The sequence below is a fragment of the Mastigoproctus giganteus genome, chromosome 9 (assembly GCF_048544385.1).
Source record: "Mastigoproctus giganteus isolate SK-2022 chromosome 9, ASM4854438v1, whole genome shotgun sequence".
NCBI lineage: Eukaryota > Metazoa > Arthropoda > Arachnida > Uropygi > Thelyphonidae > Mastigoproctus > Mastigoproctus giganteus.
The window spans coordinates 221,334,624-221,357,818 of NC_143583.1; the positions used below are offsets into that span (position 1 = coordinate 221,334,624).

Sequence of the window (23,195 nt, forward strand, 5' to 3'; positions counted from 1 at the left end):
CTCGTAAACGATGCGACATTTGTATACATATCAAAAATAAATAGTCCTTTCCCTCGTAATAATAAATTTAATTCATTTCGACGCGAAAACATATCAACGGAGAAGAAAAAGTTGTTCAGCCATTGTTCATCTTTTAATTCACAAAATTCATTCAGCTTGTCCTTAGCATTTAAGAAGTTTACAATTTCATCCAACAAATCATGAAATCGTTTTAACACTTTTGCAAGACTAAGCCATCTTATGTCCTCCGTATGGTAAGGAATATCAGTAAAATCACATTCAATTTCTTTCAAAAATGTTATGAATTGCCGGTGGTTTAAAATTTTTAAAATTTTAAATTTAACGAAAATGAACTACTTTCGTTACAACCGATATAACAGCTTCAGTTTTAAAACTCTTTTGTAAAGGGCTTCTTGATGAATTATACAATGTAAGAAAATTATTTCTTTTTCCTGGAATACGCTTTATTTCGTCGCTTATTCTTTTTAATAATCCAATGTTTTTTTCCTGTCAAACTAAGACACCCATCGGTTGTGATGTTGACAATTTTGCCCCATTTTATATTATGTTTTTGCAAAGCTTCTTGAAGAGCTATAAAAAAATCTTCGCCAGTCGTTGTGTCTTTCATAGGACATGCAGAAAGTAATTCCTCCGTAATTTCGAATCTATGATTTATACCTCGAATAAAGATTAAAAGTTGACTCGTATCGGTAATGTCACATGACTCATCTAAAGCCAGTGCATGGTAAGTACAATCTTCCAATTTTAATTTTAATCGATCGCATAAATTACTCGAAATATTATCAATTCGTCTCACAAGAGTTCTTTGTGACAGAAAATTTTTCAAACGTCAGTTTTTTTTTAGCAGGGCATAATAATTCAGCAATATCTATCAAACATTCCTTCACAAATTCCCCGTCAGAAAATGATTTACATTGTTTTGCAACCTTATGTGCAACAATGTAACTAGCTTTTGTCAGGTTGTTTGTTTGTCATCTGGTTTTTAGGAGCATTAACAACTAAGGCCATATTGCTCCGGGATATGCGGTGATCATTCACTGACCATTCCGCATCCTGCATATTTGGTGGTGACGGGCTCGAACCCCGGTCAATCAAGAAGCGTGTGCTACGCACTGCTGCTCCTTCCCACCTGTCTACGGAGGCGCCTAGCTTTTGTCAGAGCTCTATCTGTTTTGACAAAATTTTCAAAGTATTTTGTTGCTTACGCAAACCACATTTTAAATTTTCTGCTTCAATTTTCATTTGTTCCGGTGAAAATAGCTTATATTTTACGAAATGTTTTTTTTGAAAAATGCCTTTTTAGATTATATTCTTTAAAAACGGAAATAGTTTCGTTACAAACCAAACAAACAGCTTTATCGTCTATATTTGCAATTAAATATCTGAATGTCCAATCATCATTGAAAATGCGGCATTTGGCATCAATTTTTCTTTTTTTTTTTTAATTGGCTCATTTTATGGGCTATAAATTATATTAAATTAAAAATTGTAATAATTAGAAAAGGCATAAAACATAAAATATCTCGCACCAATATTACTTTTTTTCAATAAGAAGTCAAACCCAAAGGAACTTCGTTCGATCGATGCTACAATAATAATTAGGAAATAACTTTTTGACGCTGCGTAGAATCACTTGGTTACTCTTGTACTGGCCGCGATTCCCGATTGAACTGAATTAAGCCGAACGTTTACGGCGAGTGTAGTCAGGTATGGATTTTCTATATTTATGCATTTACCGAGGGGGCCGGATTCAACATCGTCGCGGGCCGGCTGTTGCCCACCCCTGATATACAGTAAGCCCTCGCTATTCGCAATATCTGTATTTGTGGTCGCTGATTTAAACCTAAAAAAATGTGAATTTTAAAGCCCTGTGAACATTTTCAAAACATGGGCATGGCTAAAAATCATCTTGCCAGGTCCACAGAGTAGTACTCTATGGAGCGGTCAAAACAGTGCTCAATAGGTGGGGGGGAGAGGGGTGACAAAATCGCGAGTGCGGATGTTTCCCGCTAATCCTTGTTCAGTATGTGTACTGTGCTTGTCATGGAAGATTTCGTCTCTTGATATGTTTACAAAAGTGAAAAATCTACCGTTTTGCAGTGTGTTGGTGTAAACAGACTTTTTCGAGCGTGTTAACTTTAAAAGAAAGTGACTTTATTGTGGACAGGTTCTTTTCTAATCCTACAAAAATATGGCTATGAATAACAAGGGAATTGTGAAAAGATCAAAAAAGGTGATGACATTAGCGAGTAAAATTGAATTATTAGACAAAATTTCTAATGGTGAAAGTGTCTCGTCAGTGGCAAAACATTATAACATCAATGAGTCAACGGGTGCGATCAATCAAGAAATCGGAAGAAAAAATCTGCCGTAGTGTCCGTGTAAACGTGCTAATTGCTTCAAAAATTTGCTCTGTAACTCGTGATGTTAAATTAGAAAAAATGGAAAAGGCTTTAATTCTGTGAATAAAAGACTGAACTCAAAATAAAATCCCGTTAAGTTCACTCATCATTTGTGAAAAGGCAAAACACCTTTATCAACACTTTAGCGAAACTGGTGATAGCACTGGCAGGATAAGTTTTTTAGCCAGTGAGGCTGTAGCTTTAAATGAAGGAAAAACTATAGCAGCACCTACCACACTGGCAGCTTTCAATCCATCAGTATAGATTTTACAGGCACGGGAGTTCAGAGTAGCATGAACTGAGTGGAACTGTTCGATATTGCAAGAAGTTATCACATTTTTCCCCCACTGAAGAAAATGCCCATCATAAGAGGCAGAAACGTATGTCCAAGGTGGAACAGGAGCAGTTGTGTCCTGGAAAATGTCACTTAAATCAATATTCCAATTCTGAACAAGCTCTTTAATCCTGAGTGAAGCAGGTCTATTTCCATTTGGCTTGCTCTCATAGAACAAATCCCACCGAGTATTATTGGGGTGCGATGGAAGACTCTGGATTTTAGCAGCATATTGGAGCAGTAATGTTTTCCTACAAAGAGTAATGGAGGATCATCCGCTTCGATATAAATACTTTGGATTGTAGAAATCCAAATTTGGATTATCGAAGCGGATGATCCTCTTCGATATAAAGACTTTGGATTGGAGAAATCCTGAAAGCCCTCAACACAGTCCTCAGAGCACTGTGCTGGATGATATTTAGATGTTGTAAAGTAGTGCTTCTGACAGAATCATATACTAGACAACCATAATCTGAGCATGAATGGATTAAAGTTCTGTAAAGGTGAAATAAATTATATCAGTCAGCTCCCCAAGACACGGACGAGACTGATCGAAGTATGTTCATATGCTTTCGACAAACAATTTCTTAATTGAGTGATGTGAGCTTGGAAATTATTCAGGAAGGAGTCCTTCAGGGATTAGAGTATTATTGATTTGTAATTCAGGATCAGAATGGAGAGCCCGCCGCTTGCAAAAGTGGGTAGCAGTGCATTTCTTTTCTGATAGCCAATAGCCATTCCTTAAAAGTCCAGGATCCTACTTTGGTTATGGCGTTCAATGGTATTGATAGTTTGAGACTGACAGGAAATGGTAAGATCATCTGCATACATAAGTTTCAACAGTTTTTGGGACATCATGTGTCATGCTGCTAACTCTAACTGCAAAAAGTGTTGAACTAAGTGTTTGATCCCTGTGGGACTCGTTCTTCCTGAATGTGAGAAGCAGATGCTTTTATACTAGACCTTTTTCAGGTCTGGTATAAAAGCATACTCTCTGCTTCTCACATTCACAATTTTCCTGCACAATTGCAGGAAATTTTTAATTATTTCAGGCAAATGTCTCCTAAATCCCAGATGGTAAAGATCCATAAGAATGCCATGATGCCAGGTAGTGTCAAATGCCTTTTCCAGATCTCGGTTGACCATGACTAGATGTTTCCTGACAAAGGCATTGTGGATATGAGATTTGGCTTTGATCAGCACATCTAGGGTTAATCTATTTTTTTGAAAGCCATACTGATGATCTGGCAGGAGATTCTGTGACTCCAGGATGTAAGTGAGCCTTGTATGAACCATCCTTTTGAAAATTTTATCCAAGCAGCTCGTGAGAGATATGGGCCTATAATTTTGAACCAGGAAAGGATCTTTTCCTGGTTTTGGTATAGCAATAATAAAAGAATGGCACCAAGAATAAGTAGTTTCATAGAAGATCAACAAAGTAAGCAAGTCTTTTTTTGGTAAATGATTCAATCAACCCCAGGGGCTCACATCTGGTGAGTATGGGCTTGGCACACCCAGGGTCCTAAGCTGGATATCATCATTCTTCTCTTTCTTGGCGATTCCCTTCTACTTCTCTCTCTCTCTCTCTCTCTGGGTAAATTGGATTTTTTTTTTTTTTTTTTTTTTTGCTTGTGCAGCAAAAGCTTCGGCTTCCTTGCACCATATAGCTAATAATGATAATAATAATAATAATGTAATGAGTACCATCTGGGCCTGCAACACTATTGGATGATCTATTTAATGGTTCTTTGAGTTCTGTCAATGTAAAGGGTTGATTGTGTGGAAAGGAGCAGTGCATGAAGAAGTTGATTTTATGGCATTCTGCAGCTGCTTTAATGTTTTGGATGGAAGATGCATAGGAAGCAGAAGCAGAGATTGTGGCAAACGATTCTGTTAGTGCATTAGCAATTTCTTCAGGAGTAGACACGTCTTTCCCTTTCCAATGAAGTATCCCTCTCCAGATGAGCTGGATTCCGGTATCTTTTGTGATGGTTGAGACAAAGGCAATCCACGAATCACGTTTTGCTTTCCATATAATTTGCCTTGCTTTCTGTCTAATTAGCTTAAAGTCTCTTATAAGCGATTAAGTTAGTTGTGGTAGGATACTTTCGGAAATTATTCCACGCACAGTTTTTCTCCTGTTTGGCATGAAGGCCATCTGTATTCCACCGATGATTTCAGTGAATGCTATATGTCTTTGATTTTGGAATAGATGCATTAGATGCTGTCAGAATCTGATTGGTTATGTATGCAGTTACATAAAATCTGTCTAGACCATAGGTTCTCAAAGTGGGCGGTACCGCCCCCAGTGGGCGCTGAAGCCTTCTAGGGGGCGGCAATAGTGGGTTCAGAAGCAATTTGGGGGGGGGTCTAGGGGTTGGTGGCTCCTTATCCGTATTTTTATCTCCTCGAGTCCAGTGGACTCAGTTCAAAGGTCAGCTAATAAATTCTATAATTGTTACTCTATGGACACAGCTGAAATTCGCTATAGGTGAAGCCAGAACTGTTTTCTTCGATTTTCCCACGTCAATTTTCAAAACCTTCTATTGAATTTCACGCAAATGACAAAAATGTGACATCAAGTGTGTATTTTTTTAGGCGTTTTTCTGTTATTTTTCTAAACCCACCCTAATTAGCCTAGGGCCTTTGAAACACGACAACATGAGCTACTGTGAGTTGACATAATATAGTGAAACAGTAGCAACAACTGTTTTTGAAAGCGAACAGATCGTATTTCCTTTCTTCAACGTGTATTGCTCCTCTGAACAGAAGATCAAGGAAATTCATCTTTTAGAAACGAGAAAAACTGGTGTAAAACTAATAACACTACAATGCGCATTTGATAAAAAAAAAAAAAAGTTTGCTTTATTGTAATTGTTTTTAGTAAACCATATCGGAACAGCAGTTTCCTGGGTTTGATCCCCTAATGAAATTTCGAGAAAATATTTCTATTTGTAGCTGCGTTATAAACTTCGAAAACTGGTGTGCAAAAGAAGAAAAAAAAAATCACTCGCTATGAATAATAACATATTGTTTCTTGAAATGTGTATTCTTCACAAAACTGCAATATTTTCTAACAGTACAAAGCTAACAGATTGCGACTAACGGCTGCCGAAAAAGTATTCTTAGAAGATATTTTCTTGTTACTCTTTGATGTCATCGCAACGGGAGAAATTTTGTTTTAGTACAGAAGCCAAATAAATTCACTATCCACGGTCATAATGCTGTTCTGAACTGCAATAAACAGATAAACCCTGCTGAAAAATAGATTTTCTCCCCATCACTTCTCTTGCTTTGCTGTGGTTTTTGGTGAGTAATTTCACACAATCAAGTACGTGACTGCTAAATGCGATGCGGTTTCTTGTATTCTCTCTCTATTTTGAGATCTCTGATCGTGTGGTCATCCTGAAGTATAAACAGAAAATTTGTTAGTTGGAATGCTGCCCACCAATGGCACCAATTATCAACTGTTTTACTGTCCTTCTAATTTTCAATATGTGTGCAGATAATAGACTTGGGCAAAATTCAAAAGTGCTACTTCAATTAGGAGCAAAAACCATTTGCCCCAACATAACAAATTACTTTAGGTACAATAAAGGACGACTACTGATGATTTTACTGACTGGAAGGAAGTGTCCACAACTGTACAAGGCTGTCACTCAAAGGAAAGTAACTGTAGTCATTTGTATTCAAGGGCAAGCTATACGACGATGTTTGAAATGTATAATGCAGTTCACTGGCTAATATTTCCAGGGGGATTATTGCAAAATATTGTTCCGAAAAACAATTACAATAAAGCAAAGAGGGTTTTTTATCGAATGCACACTGGACAAAAATCGGAGTAATCTGAACTTAGGCATCCTACGATGAAGCTGACTTATTAGAACTTTAGCATCTGTTGTGAAACTGAATGCAATAAAGAAATACTTTCGAATCCGCGATGAAACTAACTTACTAGAACTTCAGCATCTGTGATGAAAGTTACAGTTATGGACCTTTGACAATCTCCTGGCCTTCCTCCCACCAAAAGAGTATTTTTATTTCTTTCTCTCTGTCTCTTTCCCTTAGAGTCGGACTAGAAAGGGTGAACTCCCTCCCCTAAGGAGTTTTTTTCCCCCTGAAGTGAATGAAAGGAAGTGGAAATTTCAGGAAAATGGCAAACATTTGGCAGCTCTGTCAGCGCAAGAGAAGTGAAATTACATTTGCAGCTCAGAATGGAATTCAAGCAAGCAAACATATGACACTTTATGGTGAATTTTTCGGGCATGTGTGTGATAGTGAAAATTCAATTTTTTCCTCAAATTTTTTAATGGTATCAAATGCATATAAAACAATCCATTACTCATAGCATATATATATATATATATACAGTATATATTTCTTTTTCACATGCATGCATTTGGTGTGCAAACGAACTTCGAAACCAAATGCATGCGAAGTTCCTTTGCAACATTTGGTTGCGAAGAATTTAAGTGAACGCCTGCATACTTCACTCCATTACGTTATTAGAGCAGTCAACAAGATTAGAAGCAATTCATTGAGTGACAGATTGTTTAGCCAACTTTGTAGTGAAAATAATGAACATTTCAATCGTTTGCTGCTTCACACAGAAGTTGGTTGGCTTTCAAAAGGTATTTGTCTGAATCGATTTTACAATTTGTTTGAGTCAGTACTAGAGTTCCTAGAGAACAGAGACAATGGATTGCAGGCCAACCTGATTACATCCAAAAATGACATCGCTTATGTGACAGACCTCTATAAAATATTTAATGAAGTCAATCTACAATTACAAGGTGATGAATGGAATTTAATTAAAACAAAAAACGTTATTGCCGCTTTTGTGGGGAAACTTTTTCTGTTCAAGCGGAATCTAGGCCGAGGGGAATAGCCACTTTTCAAATTTATCAGCAGTGTCTCTCAAAAAATAAGATTTACTTACATACTGCCAACACTCGGAGGTTCTCCATGCTAATTTTAATGAGTGATTTAAGGTGAATATACTAAACTGGGTTCTAGATCCTTTCTCACATGTAAACACAGCAGGATCATCAAATTTAGAAGAGGAACTCATAGAACTCACAACAAATGAAGAACTAAAAATAAAATTCAAAAGTGGATACCAAGAGTTCTGGCTTCAGAAATCAATACCGACACTGTACCCTGGATTATGGGAAATAGTGCAAAAATTTTTAATTGCATTTCCATCTTTTTATTTGGCTGAGCGTGGGTTTAGTGCTGTAGCGAATTTACTATCTAAGAATAGGAACTGATTGCATATAACTGAGCGTAGCGATTTATGACTGTTTTTAATGAAAGTTGAACCCGATATTAACAAACTTTTGAAAATGCATCAGGCTCATCCTTCACATTAATTTGTTATTTTTGCTTTCTATTTTTACTTTATTAGTTTGAAATAAACAATTTTGTAATATATTTGATGGTGTTTTAATTATTACAATAAGATTCTTACTAATGCATTTGCAAACTCTTAATATGTATTCCGAATTTTCATATTTAAACCATTGTATGAAACTGTGCATAATGTTATTCAAGCATACACTTTACAATCTTTACATATGGGCTAAGTTTCATCAAAATCGGTATAGCAATAACTGTGTTCAAGATGAAGCAAATATTGGCCACTACTTTTTCAATAATTTAATGGCATAAGCAGTAATATATCATTAGTTGCTATTTACGTCGAAAATATCAAATGGCTTGAATGCGGAAAACTGTTATAATGGGGGACGTTAACAAAATTTATGTTTTGCAAAGTGGGCGGTGGTCCGAAAAAGTTTGGAAACCTATGGTCTAGACATATTTGGACAGAATAGCCATCCCAATTTGCCTTTCTAAACTTCCAAGTGGATTGTTGATTAGGATTTACAGTTACCGTTGTTTGTAATGAGCAAATAATCGGAAAATGATCGCTATTAAAGGGAACGGTTAACACTGACCATGTCATGATTGGAAAGATCGACGATGAACAAATTGACAAGTCAGTTACAGAAGTGGATACTGTAGGTAGGTAGGTGAAGATATGTGGGAGATCCAGAGTTTAGTAAATTTAGATCATTGTTATTCAAAAACTCTTCAATCAGTTTGCCTCTTGCATCCATTGGAGTGGATCCGCACAATGAATGGTGGCTATTAAAATCACCGACAAGGCAAATCGGTGTCGGGAGTTCTGTAAGGAGATTGTCCAGTTCTGAATGGGGAAATGGCAGTAAGCTTATGCAGCATCAGCCAAGGAAAAAAAAAAAAAATTCCACTTCACCCCTCCGTTTGTTCAAAATACCTGTCCAGCTGAGCCTTAAATTTATTTAGGCTATCAACTTCCACGACAAGGGATGGAAGTCTGTTCCACCAACCAACTACCCGCTGGCTAAAGGCAAATTTCCACACATCTATCCTACATCTGTCTTTCCTCAATTTGAATTTATGCCCTCTCAGGTGATTATTCTGAGCAAGAGGCAGAATCCCATCGGCATTGAGCATGCTCAAACCATTCAAGGCTTTATACACCTCTATCAGATCACCTTGCCGGTGCCTAGTCTCCAGACACTGTAATTTCCAAAACTTAAGCTTTTCTTTGTAAGAGCACCCTTTGTTCCATTCACTAACCTTGTTGCCCTTCTCTGTACTCGTTCCAGCAGCTCTACATCCTTCTTGAAATGTGGCCTCCAGACCTGTATACAGTACTCAAGGTGTGGCCTGACCATTGCCTTATACAAGGGAATAATCACCTCCTTATCCCTGCTAGAAAAATTCCTATATATCATTGACAATACACCATGAGCTACTCTTGCAGCCCATCTACACTGCTCAGAGAACTTCATATCTGCCTGCACAATTACCCCCAGGTCCCTTTCATTCTCTACCACTGTCAGTGTAGTACCACACAGTTGATAGTTGCTCTCGGGGTTGCTGTTTCCCGTATGTAGTACTTTACATTTGTCAATGTTAAACTTCATTTGCCACCTCTCAGCCCATCTGCTCAACCTTTCCAGGTCCTGTTGCAGCAGCATAGCGTCAGTAGTGTCCTTAACAACCCTGCCAACTTTTGTATCGTCTGCAAACTTAGACATTAAGCTTGATATACCATCATCAATATTATTTATAAATACAGAAAACAACAATGGACAAAACACTGAAACCTGAGGGACTCCACTGATAACATTAGTCCATGATGAGCAGTGTCCATTGATTATCACTCTCTGTCTTCTCCCCCTCAACCACCCCTTTATCCATAGCAGCAATTTGCCTCCAATGTCACACTGCTCCAATTTGTGTAGCAGTCTTCTATGTGCAACAGTATCAAAAGCCTTTCTAAGATCCAAGTATATAATATCAAAGTTATTCCCTGCATCCAGTTCTTTTGTGACTGCATCATAGTATCCAATCAAATTGTTAGGCAGACTTCCCCTTAACAAAACCATTCTGTGTCCGAGCTGTAACTGAAGTCTTGTCTAGATGATCCTGCAGTGCTTCTTTAACCAGTGCCTCCATTAATTTTCGTGGAACAGAAGTTAAACTCACAGGCCTATAATTACTTGTGTCAGCCTTTGATCCTCCTTTGTGAAGTGGGGTCACATTTGCACATCTCCAGCCCATGGGTACCTCCCCTGAGTCCAAAGAAGCTCTCATAATTATGGCTAAGGATTTGACTTTTTTTGCTGCTTCCTTTAATATAACTTCCTTTGCTGCTTCCTTTAATATAACTGGATAGATCCCATCCATCCCAGGTGCCTTTCTTGTGTTTATCTTCAACAATTTCTCCTCCACTTTACTCTGTTATTACAAGATTATCTAGCTTACTGCCAGAGTTGAATACATCTCTGGCATTCCCCTCACTGAATAACTCCTCACGTGTGAATGGCAATGCAAAATATTCATTTAGTTTGTTAGCTACCTGAGCAGGATCATCAACAGTTGAACAATCGATATCAAGTGGACCAAGCTGATTCATCCCCTTCCTTCTAGAGTTTACATAAGTAAAGAACGTTTTGCTGTTTTTCTTTGCATCCCTTGCCAAAGATTTCTTGTAATCTGCCTTCGCCTGCCTAACCTCCTTTGTAACTTGGTTACAGATCAACTTATATCTATCATAGGCTTCTGTGTCACGTGTTAATTTATATGTATCCCAAGCATTTTTCTTCTCTGCCATATGTCTCATTAGTTCATCTGGCATCCACTTAGGCCTAAACCTTGAACAATATTTCTTAGTTGGTATGTAAAGCCTAGTAGCTTTCAAGATAAGTTCTTTGAATGCTTCCAATTTTTAATTTGCTGTTGGTAACATCATCAGTTGGTCCCACTGTATAGAATTTAAATACTGTCTCAGACTATCGTAGTTGCCTTTACGAAAGCAATAACCCTTCCTTTATCCCTGATGGTAGTTACCTCTTTGAGTAAATCCCACTTCAGCACACTGTGATCACTGCCACCTAGTGGTTCCTCTATCTGTAGATTCTTAATACATGAAGAATCACTACTGATAAACAACTCAAGAGTATTACTTCCTCTGGTTGCCTCCTGAACATGCTGATGTAGAAAACAAACATCCAATAAATCCACAAAAGCCTTGCTAGTGTGTGAGTGACCAACCCACAAATTCCAGTCAATATCTGGGAAATTAAAATCCCCCATTATAAGACTCTCTGATTTTCGGCACACTCTATTTCCCTGTACAGTTTCTTATTATACTCATCAGAGTCATTAGGCCTGTAGCACACTCCTACTCTCAATTTTGATCTCCCAATGCTTATGTCACACCAAACTGACTCGACAGTGCACTGTCCAGCGATGCCCACTGGCTTCCTTGGATTTTATGTGTTTCTTAACTAATAGCATAACCCCTCCTCCCTTCCTATCCTTTCTATCCTTTCTGTAGACGTTGTACACCCCAAATTCCAGTTCTGCATTCCTTATATCTGTGTGACACCACATCTCTGATATCCCAACAATATCCGCCTTTGATGCTTTGAGCAGTACTTCAAATTCATCAAATTTATTTACCAAACTCGTAGCATTGGTGTACACGCAAGTGTGCACCAATGCTGTTCTTTTTCTTAGCTACCCTAACACAACCCATGTGTTTACTTGTACCGCAATGACTCCCAGCAGCCTCTGAAATATCCTGCATCTTGTTTTCCAGGCTTCTGCTCATTCCAATAGAAGCAGTGCAAGAATCACTTTCACCTCTGCCAGTGGCTACTGTTAATCTATTAGTCCGAATGTAAATAGAAACAAGGGTGAATGCAGTACCAACTTCAACGTGAGCTTCCACAGCTGCTAGGGGGGTTTGTAATTGGATGGGCCTCGATGGAATATTAGAATTAATGAGAATGGCTACTCCTCCACATGCAAGAGATTCTGATCTTCTATATCGTCTCTCCATGATGTAATTTGAAAATTTTGGTGAGACCTGAAGTGACAAGAATATTTCTTGTAGGATTTCCTGTTAATTCGGGTGAGTAAATCCTTAAAATCTGGGGTGGATGGAATCTATCCAGTTATATTAAAAGAGGCAGCAGAGGAAGTAAGCAAATGCTTTGCCAAAATTATAAGACCTTCCTTGGACTGAAGATGTGCAAATGACCGCAATCCACAAAGGGGGATTAAAGGGCAACAAGTAATTACAGACCTCTTAGTTTAACTTCTGTTCCAGGGAAATTAATGGAGGTACTGGTTAAAGAAGCATTGTAGAATCATCTAGACAAGACTTCAGTTAAAGCTCAGACACAGCATGAGTTTGTTAAGGGGAAGTCTTGTCTGACCAATTTGATTCGATACTATGATGTGATCACAAAGGAACTGGGTGCAAAGAATAATTTTGGTAACATATATTTGGATTTTATGAAGGCTTTTGATACTGATTGATACTTTTATTAATGATATTGATGATGGTATATCAGGCGTAATGTTCAAGTTTGCAGACAATACGACAGTCAGCAGGGTTGTTAATGACACTAATGACAGTACGCTGCTGCAACAGGATCTAGAAAAGTGAAGTGGGTGGGCTTAGGGGTGGCAACTGAAGTTTGACATTGACAAATGTGAAGTACTGCATATGGGAAGCATTAACCCCAGAGTAACGTATCAACTGTGTGGTACTACTGACAGTGGTAGAGAATGAAAATGACTTAGGGGTAATTGTGCAGGCAGATATGAAGTTTTCTGAGCAGTGCAGACAGTCTGCAAGAGTAGCTCATGGTGTCTTGTCAATGATATACAGGAAGTTTTCTAGCAGGAATAAGGGGATGATTATCCCCTTGTATTAAGATCTACTCTCTAAAGGCAATGGTCAGGCCACACCTTGAGTACTATATACAGGTGTAGGGGGATTCATTTTAAGAAAGATGTAGAGCTGTTGGAATGAGTACAGAGAAGGGCAACAGGATTAGTGAATGGAACAAAGGGTTGCTTTTATGAAGAAAGGCTTAAGTTTTGCAAATTACAGTTTCTGGAGACTAGGCATCTGCGAGGTGATCTGATCAAGGTTTATAAAAGGCTTATAAAGCCTTGAATGGTTTGAGCATTCTCAGTGCTGATGGGATTCTTCTTCTTGCTCAGAATAATCGGCTGAGATTGCATAAATTGAAATTGAGAAAAGACAGTTGTAGGATAGATGTGTGGAAGTTTGCCTTTAGCCAGCAGGTTGTTGATTGCTGGAACAAATTTCCATCTGTCGTAGAAGTTGATAGCTTAAATAGATTCAAGGCAGAATCTATTTAAGAAACTAGACAAACATTTGGAGCAAGTGGATGGGTGAAATGAGAATTTTTTTTTTTTTTTGGCTGATGCTATATAAGCTTGGTTTTCTGCGCATGTGCTTTTACTAATGCTAATGACAGAGAGAGTAGATCTTAATGCAAAAACCAGTTCTGTATATACACTAATGTTTCGATTAGACTGGGATTGATCAGCAATCTCAACAGATTCGTTATGTGAAGGAGAGTCAGGGTTCCCAGATAATCCTGCAGTCTTTGTCTATTGAAGCAGGAATGTCTACAGAAATGCTATCATCATCAGCCCATGAAGAAGTGGGCAGGGGTGGAAATCTGTCTTGAAATCAGCCCAATTGAACTGAAACCATTTTTTAGCAGATAATACAGTTATTTAGAAGATTTTTTTTCTTCTTCCAGATTTTTGAGTGAGAAAAAGCCGATACAAATTTTAAATCTGATTAGGCTTAACAACCTGCTTGCTTACTTAAGAGATCCAGTGCACACAATTTTCTGCCCATTCTTAAATAAACTGAAATGTAGTGTCAAAATGGACTTATCAAGGTTGGTGAAAGCTCGTGTTTTTTGGGTGGACAGAATAAACACAAGAAAAAGGTAAAACATTTCGAAAGTGAGCACTGTGTTTGCTAGTATTAAGCACGAAACATTCAATGGGTTAGTGCGCTGCCCTTGTCCACAAGTGGAGCTGGTGAGGGTGACTTTCTTTGTCAAAGGTGGAAAAAAAGAAAGGTAAACTGCAGCTATTATCATCCCACTGCAAGATGGAAGCCTCCTCAACAATTCATGCTGAGGGAAATGGACCATAATCTACCATGCTGGTCCAGTGTGGGTTGACAGATTAACCATATTTAGCAGGGCAAGGACTTGAACTCCGCTCTACTCAAAGAGCGTGTGCTATTGCACTCCCACTCCTGACCACGCGGCTATGGAGGGCAAAAGTGGAAATAATGATAAAAATTATAAAAATAATACCTGAATCTAATGACCCAATGTGGTGAGACCAGATGTGGAGATGCTCTCTGAGCTTAGTCCCTCCAAAGACAAAAAATTGCCGTTAAATAGCTTGACAAAACAATTTAAAAATGTAAAATTTCAGAAGCACATTGAAGCACATGTTCACCCTGGCACGTTCCCACACACGTTCACCCTGGCACGTTCCCACTCAGTCATCATGAAACCATCATATGGACATGTGTTTGTAAAGGGTGGCTCCTAGAACTCCAGTTCAACTCCTCATATCTCTGTTAAGAATAGTATTATAGTATAGAATAGTTAAGATTAGGGATGGGATACACTTAAATAGAAAGGGTGCAAGAATATTTGCTGATGCTATTGAGGCAGTGTTAGGTGGGTCGGAAAACTGCTAGCTTGGGGGGAGACAAAGACCAATAGATTGACAGTAGCCACTGGCAGAGGTGAAAGAGATTCTTGCACTGCTTCTATTAGAATGAGCAGAAGCCTGAAAAACAAGATGCATGATATTTCAGAGACTGCTGGGAGCCATTGCGGTACAAGTAAACACATGGGTTGTGTTAGGGTAGCTAAGAATAGAAACAGGTGCAGGTATACTTGCGTGTACACCAATGCTAGGAGTTTAGTAAATAAATTTGATGAATTTGAGGTATTGCTCAAAACATCAAAGGCAGATATTGTTGGGATATCAGAGACGTGGTGTCACACAGATATAAGGGATGCAGAACTGCAATTCGGGGAGTACAATGTCTACAGAAAGGATAGACAGGATAGGAAGGGGGGAAGGGTTATGCTATTAGTTAAGAAACACATAAAAACCAAGGAAGTGAAGCCAGTCGACATCGCTGGACAGTGCAGTGTTGAGTCAGTTTGGTGTGACATAAGCATTGGGAGATCAAAATTGAGAGTAGGAGTGTGATATAGGCCTAATGACTCTGATGAGTATAATAAGAAACTGTACAGGGAAATAGAGTGGGCCAGTAAATCAGAGAGTCTTATAATGGGGGATTTTAATTTCCCAGATATTGACTGGAATTTGTGGGTTGGTCACTCACACACTAGCAAGGCTTTTGTGGATTTATTGGATGATTGTTTTCTACATCAGCATGTTCGGGAGGCAACTAGAGGGAGTAATACTCTGGATTTGATTATCAGCAGTGATTCTTCATGCATCAAGAATCTGCAGATAAATGAACCACTAGGTGGCAGTGATCACAGTGTGCTGAAGTGGGATTTACTCAAAGAGGTAACTACCATTAGGGATAAAGGGAAGGGTTATTGCTTCCGTAAAGGCGACTATGATGGACTGAGACAGTATTTAAATTCTATACAGTGGGACCAACTGATGATGTTACCAACAGCAAATTCAAAATGGGAAGCATTCAAAGAACTTATCTTGGAAGCTACTAGGCTTTACATACCAACTAAGAAATATTGTTCAAGGTTTAGACCAAAATGGATGTCAGATGAACTAATGAGGCATATGGCAGAGAAGAAAAATGCATGGGATACTTACAAATTAGCACATGACACAGAAGCCTATGATAGATGCAAGTTGATATGCAACCAAGTTACAAAGGAGGTTAGGCAGGCGAAGGCAGATTACGAGAAATCCTTGGCAAGGGATGCAAAGAAAAACAGCAAAGAGTTCTTTACTTATGTAAACTCTAGAAGGAAGGGGATGAATCAGATTGGTCCACTTGATATTGATGGGTCAACTGTTGATGATCCTGCTCAGGTAGCTAACAAACTAAATGAATATTTTGCATCGACATTCACACATGAGGAGTTATTCAGCGAGGGGAATGCCAGAGGTGTATTCAACTCTAGCAGTAAGCTACAGAATCTTGAAATAACCGGGAGTAAAGTGGAGGAGAAACTGTTGAAGATAAACACAAGAAAGGCACCCAGGGTGGATGGCATCTATCCAGTTATATTAAAGGAGGCAGCAAAGGAAGTAAGCAAACCCTTAGCCATAATTATGAGAGCTTCCTTGGACTCAGGGGAGGTACCCATAGACTGGAAATGTGCAAATGTGACCCCAATTCACAAAGGAGGATCAAAGGATGACACAAGTAATTATAGACCTGTGAGCTTAACTTCTGTTCCAGGAAAATTAATGGAGGCACTGGTTAAAGAAGCACTGCAGGATTATTTAGACAAGACTTCAGTTATAGCTCGGACACAGCATGGTTTTGTTAAGGGGAAGTCTTGCCTGACCAATTTGATTGGATACTATGATGCAGTCACAAAAGAACTGGATGCAGGGAATAACTTTGATATTATATACTTGGATCTTAGAAAGGCTTTTGATACTGTTGCACATGGAAGACTGCTACACAAATTGGAGCAGTGTGACATTGGAGGCAAATTGCTGCTATGGATAAAGGGGTAGTTGAGGGGGAGAAGACAGAGAGTGGTAATCAATGGACACTGCTCATCGTGGACTAATGTTATTAGTGGAGTCCCTCAGGGTTCAGTATTGGGTCCTTTATTGTTCTCTGTATTTATAAACGATATTGATGATGGTATATCAAGCTTAATGTCCAAGTTTGCAGACGATACAAAGGTTGGCAGGGTTGTCAAGGACACTACTGATACTATGCTACTGCAAAAGGATCTGGAAAGGTTGAGCAGATGGGCTGAGAGGTGGCAAATGAAGTTTAACATTGACAAATGTAAAGTGCTACACATGGGAAACAGCAACCCCAGTGCAACGTATCAACTCTGTGGTACTACACTGACAGTGGTAGAGAATGAAAGGGACTTGGGGGTGGTTGTGCAGGCAGATATGAAGTTCTCTGAGCAGTGCAGACGGGCTGCAAGAGTAGCTCATGGAGTATTGTCAATGATATACAGGAATTTTTCCAGCAGGGATAAGGAAGTGATTATTCCCTTCTATAAGGCAATGGTCAGGCCACACCTAGAGTACTGTATACAGGTCTGGAGGCCTCATTTCAAGAAGGATGCAGAGCTGCTGGAACGAGTACAGAGAAGGGCAACAAGATTAGTGAATGGAACAAAGGGGTGCTCTTACGAAGAAAGGCTTAAGTTTTGCAAATTACAGTGTCTGGAGACTAGGCACCAGTGAGGTGATCTGATAGAGGTGTATAAAGCCTTGAATGGTCTAAGCATGCTCAATGCTGATGGGATTCTTCCGCTAGCTCAGAAAAATCACCTGAGAGGGCATAAATTCAAATTGAGGAAAGACAGACAGATGTAGGATAGACGTGCGGAAATTTGCCTTTAGCCAGCGGGTGGTTGGTTGGTGGAACAGACTTCCATCCCTTGTAGTGGAGGTTGATAGCCTAAATAAGTTTAAGACTCAGCTGGACAGGTATTTTGAATGAACAGAGGGGTGAAGTGGAAGTGGGGGTTTTTTTTTTTTTTTTTTTTTGGCTGATGCTGCATAAGCTTGCTTTCTTGCATCAAATGCCTCTGCTAATGCTAATGCTAATTTCTACAAATGAGCTAGATATGTGAGTGATGTAGGTTTGTGTATATTACCTGTGTTCTGTTGTGTCTAGGCACTTTGGTTGCCCAGAAGTATCAGTCACCTGGAGAGAGATGATTCTGAGCACTCGTCCACACCGCCGGAAGGTGGACAAGTTCCATAGTGCTTGTACTGTCCCAATTTGAGACTGTGACCCACCGGATGTTGCCAAAATGTGAGCCAGATTACCTGGGGGCACACTCCAGAGGAGAAGGGAAAAAAAAAAATAATAAAAAAGTAAAAAAAGAAAGGAAAAAAAAAAATGTTTAAAAAAATGAAATAAAAATAAAAAATAAAATAAAATAATAAAAAAAATGAAAATAATTTAAAAACATATATATACTGTATATAAAATGTGTGTGTGTGTGTGTGTATATATATATATATATATATATAAAATTTAAAAAAATAATAAATAAATAAGAAAACCAAATAAAAATTATAGTTTAATAAATAAAATTAAAAAAATAATAAAAATCATGAAACCATCAAAGAAATGTGGTATGGAAACTACGAAACGGTGCTTTGCTCTTTCACAACAATGCACCTAGTCACACCTCGAGGATTATAGTGACTGCCATACAGGCTGCAGAATTTTACTTGCTTCAGTACACAACTTATTCTCCAGATTTAGAAGCACCTAGTGACTTATTTGTTCCCCAAGCTGAAGGATAACTGAGAAAAGATATGCTTCTGACTCTGAGGTGGGTGCAGGGTTGGAGGACCAAGATGGTTTTTCCCCCCAGAGAAATCAAAGTACTAGAGCAGAAGTGGGAGAAGTGTATTGGAGTAGCCAAGGAATGTCAAAAAGTAAAATGCAAAGCAAAGCAAATCATATGGTTTTCCTGTATGTATTAGAATACAAACTTTTTGAACCACCCTCGTGCAATCAATGGAGTGTTTTCCTTCCATATAGATAGTAGCTTATTATACCATTAAAAATAGCATGAAATTTCAGCTTTTAAACTGTTTTCTCAATTTTATCTCTCTCTCTCTCTCTCTCTCTCTCTCTCTTAAAATTGAAGATTAAAACTAAATTTTTCTCTTTTTTTTTTTTTTTTTTCTTCTTTTTTTTTTTAGGTATGAATTGAGAATAAGGTATCTCCCTAATGATCTTCAAGATCTGTGTGAAAAAGATAAAGTAGCTTTCAGATATTTTTATGAACAAGTAGGTAAAAAAATTAAATTCTGTTTATGATAAACCCCAAAATATCTTGTAATGAATTGCAGTGAATAATATAATGAAATAAAAAATTCAATAGCAGAAGCTTACATATATCAAGACTTTCCTCTCATTTCTTGTGGTTTTAAGTGTAAAGGATTGAAATAAAAGATAAATAAAAACTGAGATTTAAAACAGTGACATCCCTCTTTGAGAAAATTGCTCATTTTCTGCATTATTTGTCAAAATTATAACATTAAAAAATATGTACAAAACACTGAGAGCTTGAATAATTGGCTTTTGAATGTAATTGTCAATTGGTTTAAAAGGCTAGTAACAAAGTGTAGAATGATATTTAAAGAGTGCTTTTTGAAGTTTATGTTCCACTGCTCTAAATAAATTGATAAATACTGTTTATTCTTGACACAGATGAGGCTAAATGAGTTTACATATTCATTGTAATTACAAATATACTGAATTTTTTGGAACAGCCAGGTTTTTGGTACCACAATTAGCATTAGCATTAGTAGAGGCATTTGATGCAAGAAAGCAAGCTTATGCAGCATCAGCCAAAAAAAAAAAAAAATAATAAAAAATAAAATAAAGTAAAATAAATAAATAAAAAATAACCACTTCCACTTCACCCCTCTTCGTTCGAAATACCTGTCCAGCTGAGCCTTAAACTTATTTAGGCTATCAACTTCCACGACAAGGGATGGAAGTCTGTTCCACCTACCAACCACCCGCTGGCTAAAGGCAAATTTCCGCACATCTATCCTACATCTGTCTTTCCTCAATTTGAATTTATGCCCTCTGAGGTGATTATTCTGAGCAAGAGGAAGAATCCCATCAGCATTGAGCATGCTCAAACCATTCAAGGCTTTGTACACCTCTATCAGATCACCTCGCTGGTGCCTAGTCTCCAGACACTGTAATTCCCAAAACTTAAGCCTTTCTTCGTAAGAGCACCCCTTTGTTCCATTCACTAATCTTGTTGCCCTTCTCTGTACTCGTTCCAGCAGCTCTACATCCTTCTTGAAATGAGGCCTCCAGGCCTGTATACAGTACTCTAGGTGTGGCCTGACCATTGCCTTATACAAGGGAATAATCACCTCCTTATCCCTGCTAGAAAAATTCCTGTATATCATTGACAATACACCATGAGCTACTCTTGCAGCCCGTCTGCACTGCTCAGAGAACTTCATATCTGCCTGCACAACCACCCCCAGGTCCCTTTCATTCTCTGCCACTGTCAGTGTAGTACCACAGAGTTGATACGTTGCTCTGGTGTTGCTGTTTCCCATATGCAGTACTTTAAATTTGTCAATGTTAAACTTCATTTGCCACATCTCAGCCCAGGCCGACCGGGCTAGCCGAGTGGGTAAAGTGCCTGCTCGGCAACCCCAAGGTCGCGGGTTCGATTCCCGCCTCGGGCTTGGATCAAAGTACTGCAAAAACCTTGGGAGGTGCAATATGGCCACAAAAGCCGATGAGCCAACAACTCCCAAATCAAAAAAAAAAAAATATCTCAGCCCATCTGCTCAACCTTTCCAGATCCTGTTGCAGCAGTATAGTGTCAGTAGTGTCCTTGACAACCCTGCCAACCTTCGTATCGTCTGCAAACTTGGACATTAAGCTTGATATACCATCATCAGTATCATTTATAAATACAGAAAACAATAATGGACCCAACACTGAGCCCTGAGGGACTCCACTAATAACATTAGTCCACGATGAGCAGTGTCCATTGATTACCACTCTCTGTCTTCTCCCCCTCAACCACCCCTTTATCCATAGCAGCAATTTGCCTCCAATGTCACACTGCTCCAATTTGTGTAGCAGTCTTCCATGTGCAACAGTATCAAAAGCCTTTCTAAGATCCAAGTATATAATATCAAAGTTATTCCCTGCATCCAGTTCTTTTGTGACTGCATCATAGTATCCAATCAAGTTGGTCAGGCAAGCCTTCCCCTTAACAAAACCATGCTGTGTCTGAGCTATAACTGAAGTCTTGTCTAAATGATCCTGCAGTGCTTCTTTAACCAGTGCCTCCATTAATTTTCCTGGAACAGAAGTTAAGCTCACAGGTCTATAATTACTTGTGTCAGCCTTTGATCCTCCCTTGTGAATTGGGGTCACATTTGCACATCTCCAGTCCATGGGTACCTCCCCTGAGTCCAAGGAAGCTCTCATAATTATGGCTAAGGGTTTGCTTACTTCCTTTGCTGCCTCCTTTAATATAACTGGATAGATCCCATCCGCCCCAGGTGCCTTTCTTGTGTTTATCTTCAACAATTTCTCCTCCACTTTACTCTCAGTTATTACAAGATTCTCTAGCTTACTGCTAGAGTTGAATACACCTCTGGCATTCCCCTCGCTGAATAACTCCTCATGTGTGAATGTCGATGCAAAATATTCATTTAGTTTGTTAGCTACCTGAGCAGGGTCATCAACAGTTGACCCATCGATATCAAGTGGACCAATCTGATTCATCCCCTTCCTTCTAGAGTTTACATAAGTAAAGAACTTTTTGCTGTTTTTCTTCGCATCCAAGGATCTCTCGTAATCTGCCTTCGCCTGCCTAACCTCCTTTGTAACTTGTTTACAGATCAACTTGTATCTATCATAGGCTTCTGTGTCACGTGTTAATTTGTATGTATCCCATGCATTTTTCTTCTCTGCCATATGCCTCATTAGTACATCTGACATCCATTTAGGCCTAAACCTTGAACAATATTTCTTAGTTGGTATGTAAAGCATAGTAGCTTTCAAGATAAGTTCTTTGAATGCTTCCCATTTTGAATTTGCTGTTGGTAACATCATCAGTTGATCCCACTGTATAGAATTTAAATACTGTCTCAGTCCATCGTAGTCGCCTTTACGAAAGCAAAACCCCTTCCCTTTACCCCTAATGGTAGTTAACTCTTTGAGTAACTCCCACTTCAGAACACTGTGATCACTGCCACCTAGTGGTTCATTTATCTGCAGATTCTTAATGCATGAAGAATCACTACTGATAATCAAATGAAGAGTATTACTCCCTCTAGTTGCCTCCCGAACATGCTGATGTAGAAAACAATCATCCAATAAATCCACAAAAGCCTTGCTAGTGTGTGAGTGACCAGCCCCCAAATTCCAGTCAATATCTGGGAAATTAAAATCCCCCATTATAAGACTCTCTGATTTACTGGGCCACTCTATTTCTCTGTACAGTTCCTTATTATACTCATCAGAGTCATTAGGCCTATAGCACACTCCTACTCTCAATTTTGATCTCCCAATGCTTATGTCACACCAAACTGACTTGACACTGCACTGTCCAGCGATGTCGACTGGCTTCACTTCATTGGATTTTGTGTGTTTCTTAACTAAAAGCATAACCCCTCCTCCCTTCTTATCCTGTCTATCCTTTCTGTAGACATTGTACTCCCCAAATTCCAGTTCTGCATTCCTTATATCTGTGTGACACCACGTCTCTGAAATCCCAACAATATCTGCCTTTGATGTTTTGAGCAATACCTCAAATTCATCAAATTTATTTACTAAACTCCTAGCATTGGTGTATACGCAAGTATACATGCTCTTCCTCTTAGCCACCCTAACACAACCCATGTGTTTACTTGTACCCCCATGATTCCCAGCAGTCTCTGAAATATCCTGCATCTTATTTTCCAGGCTGCTGCTCATTCCAATAGAAGCAGTGCAAGAATCATTTTCTCCTCTGCCAGTGGCTACTGTTAATCTATTAATCCTTGTATCCCCCCAATCTAGCAGTTTTCCGACCCACCTAACACCGCCTCGATAGCATCAGCAAACATTCCTGCACCTTTTCTGTTTAAGTGTATCCCATCCCTGTAGAAGCAGTCTCTCCTGTTAACAAGTACAGACCAGGCTGAAAAAAATTCTACCCCTTGAGCCCTGCACAATCTTTCCAGGGCCGAATTGATCGACAGGGCTCTCATCATATACTCCCTCCTATCGTGTCTGGGCAGAATTGCAGACACTTTCAAATTCAACCCTAATTCACGGCTTTTTTTCATCAGTGACCTGTACTTGTTAAGTA

The 23,195-nt window shown here is 38.8% G+C and overlaps 1 protein-coding gene across 1 annotated transcript in view; it reads left to right on the plus strand.

The window, feature by feature from the left end:
• Nucleotides 1–23,195, plus strand: part of LOC150081130 (focal adhesion kinase 1-like) — a 1,307,299-nt gene that overhangs the window by 107,527 nt on the left and 1,176,577 nt on the right. Inside the window, exon 4 of the mRNA XM_090380936.1 lies at nucleotides 19,051–19,138. Within this exon, the coding sequence (XP_090237062.1) occupies nucleotides 19,051–19,138 (88 nt within the window). The remainder of the gene's footprint in view (nucleotides 1–19,050; nucleotides 19,139–23,195) is intronic.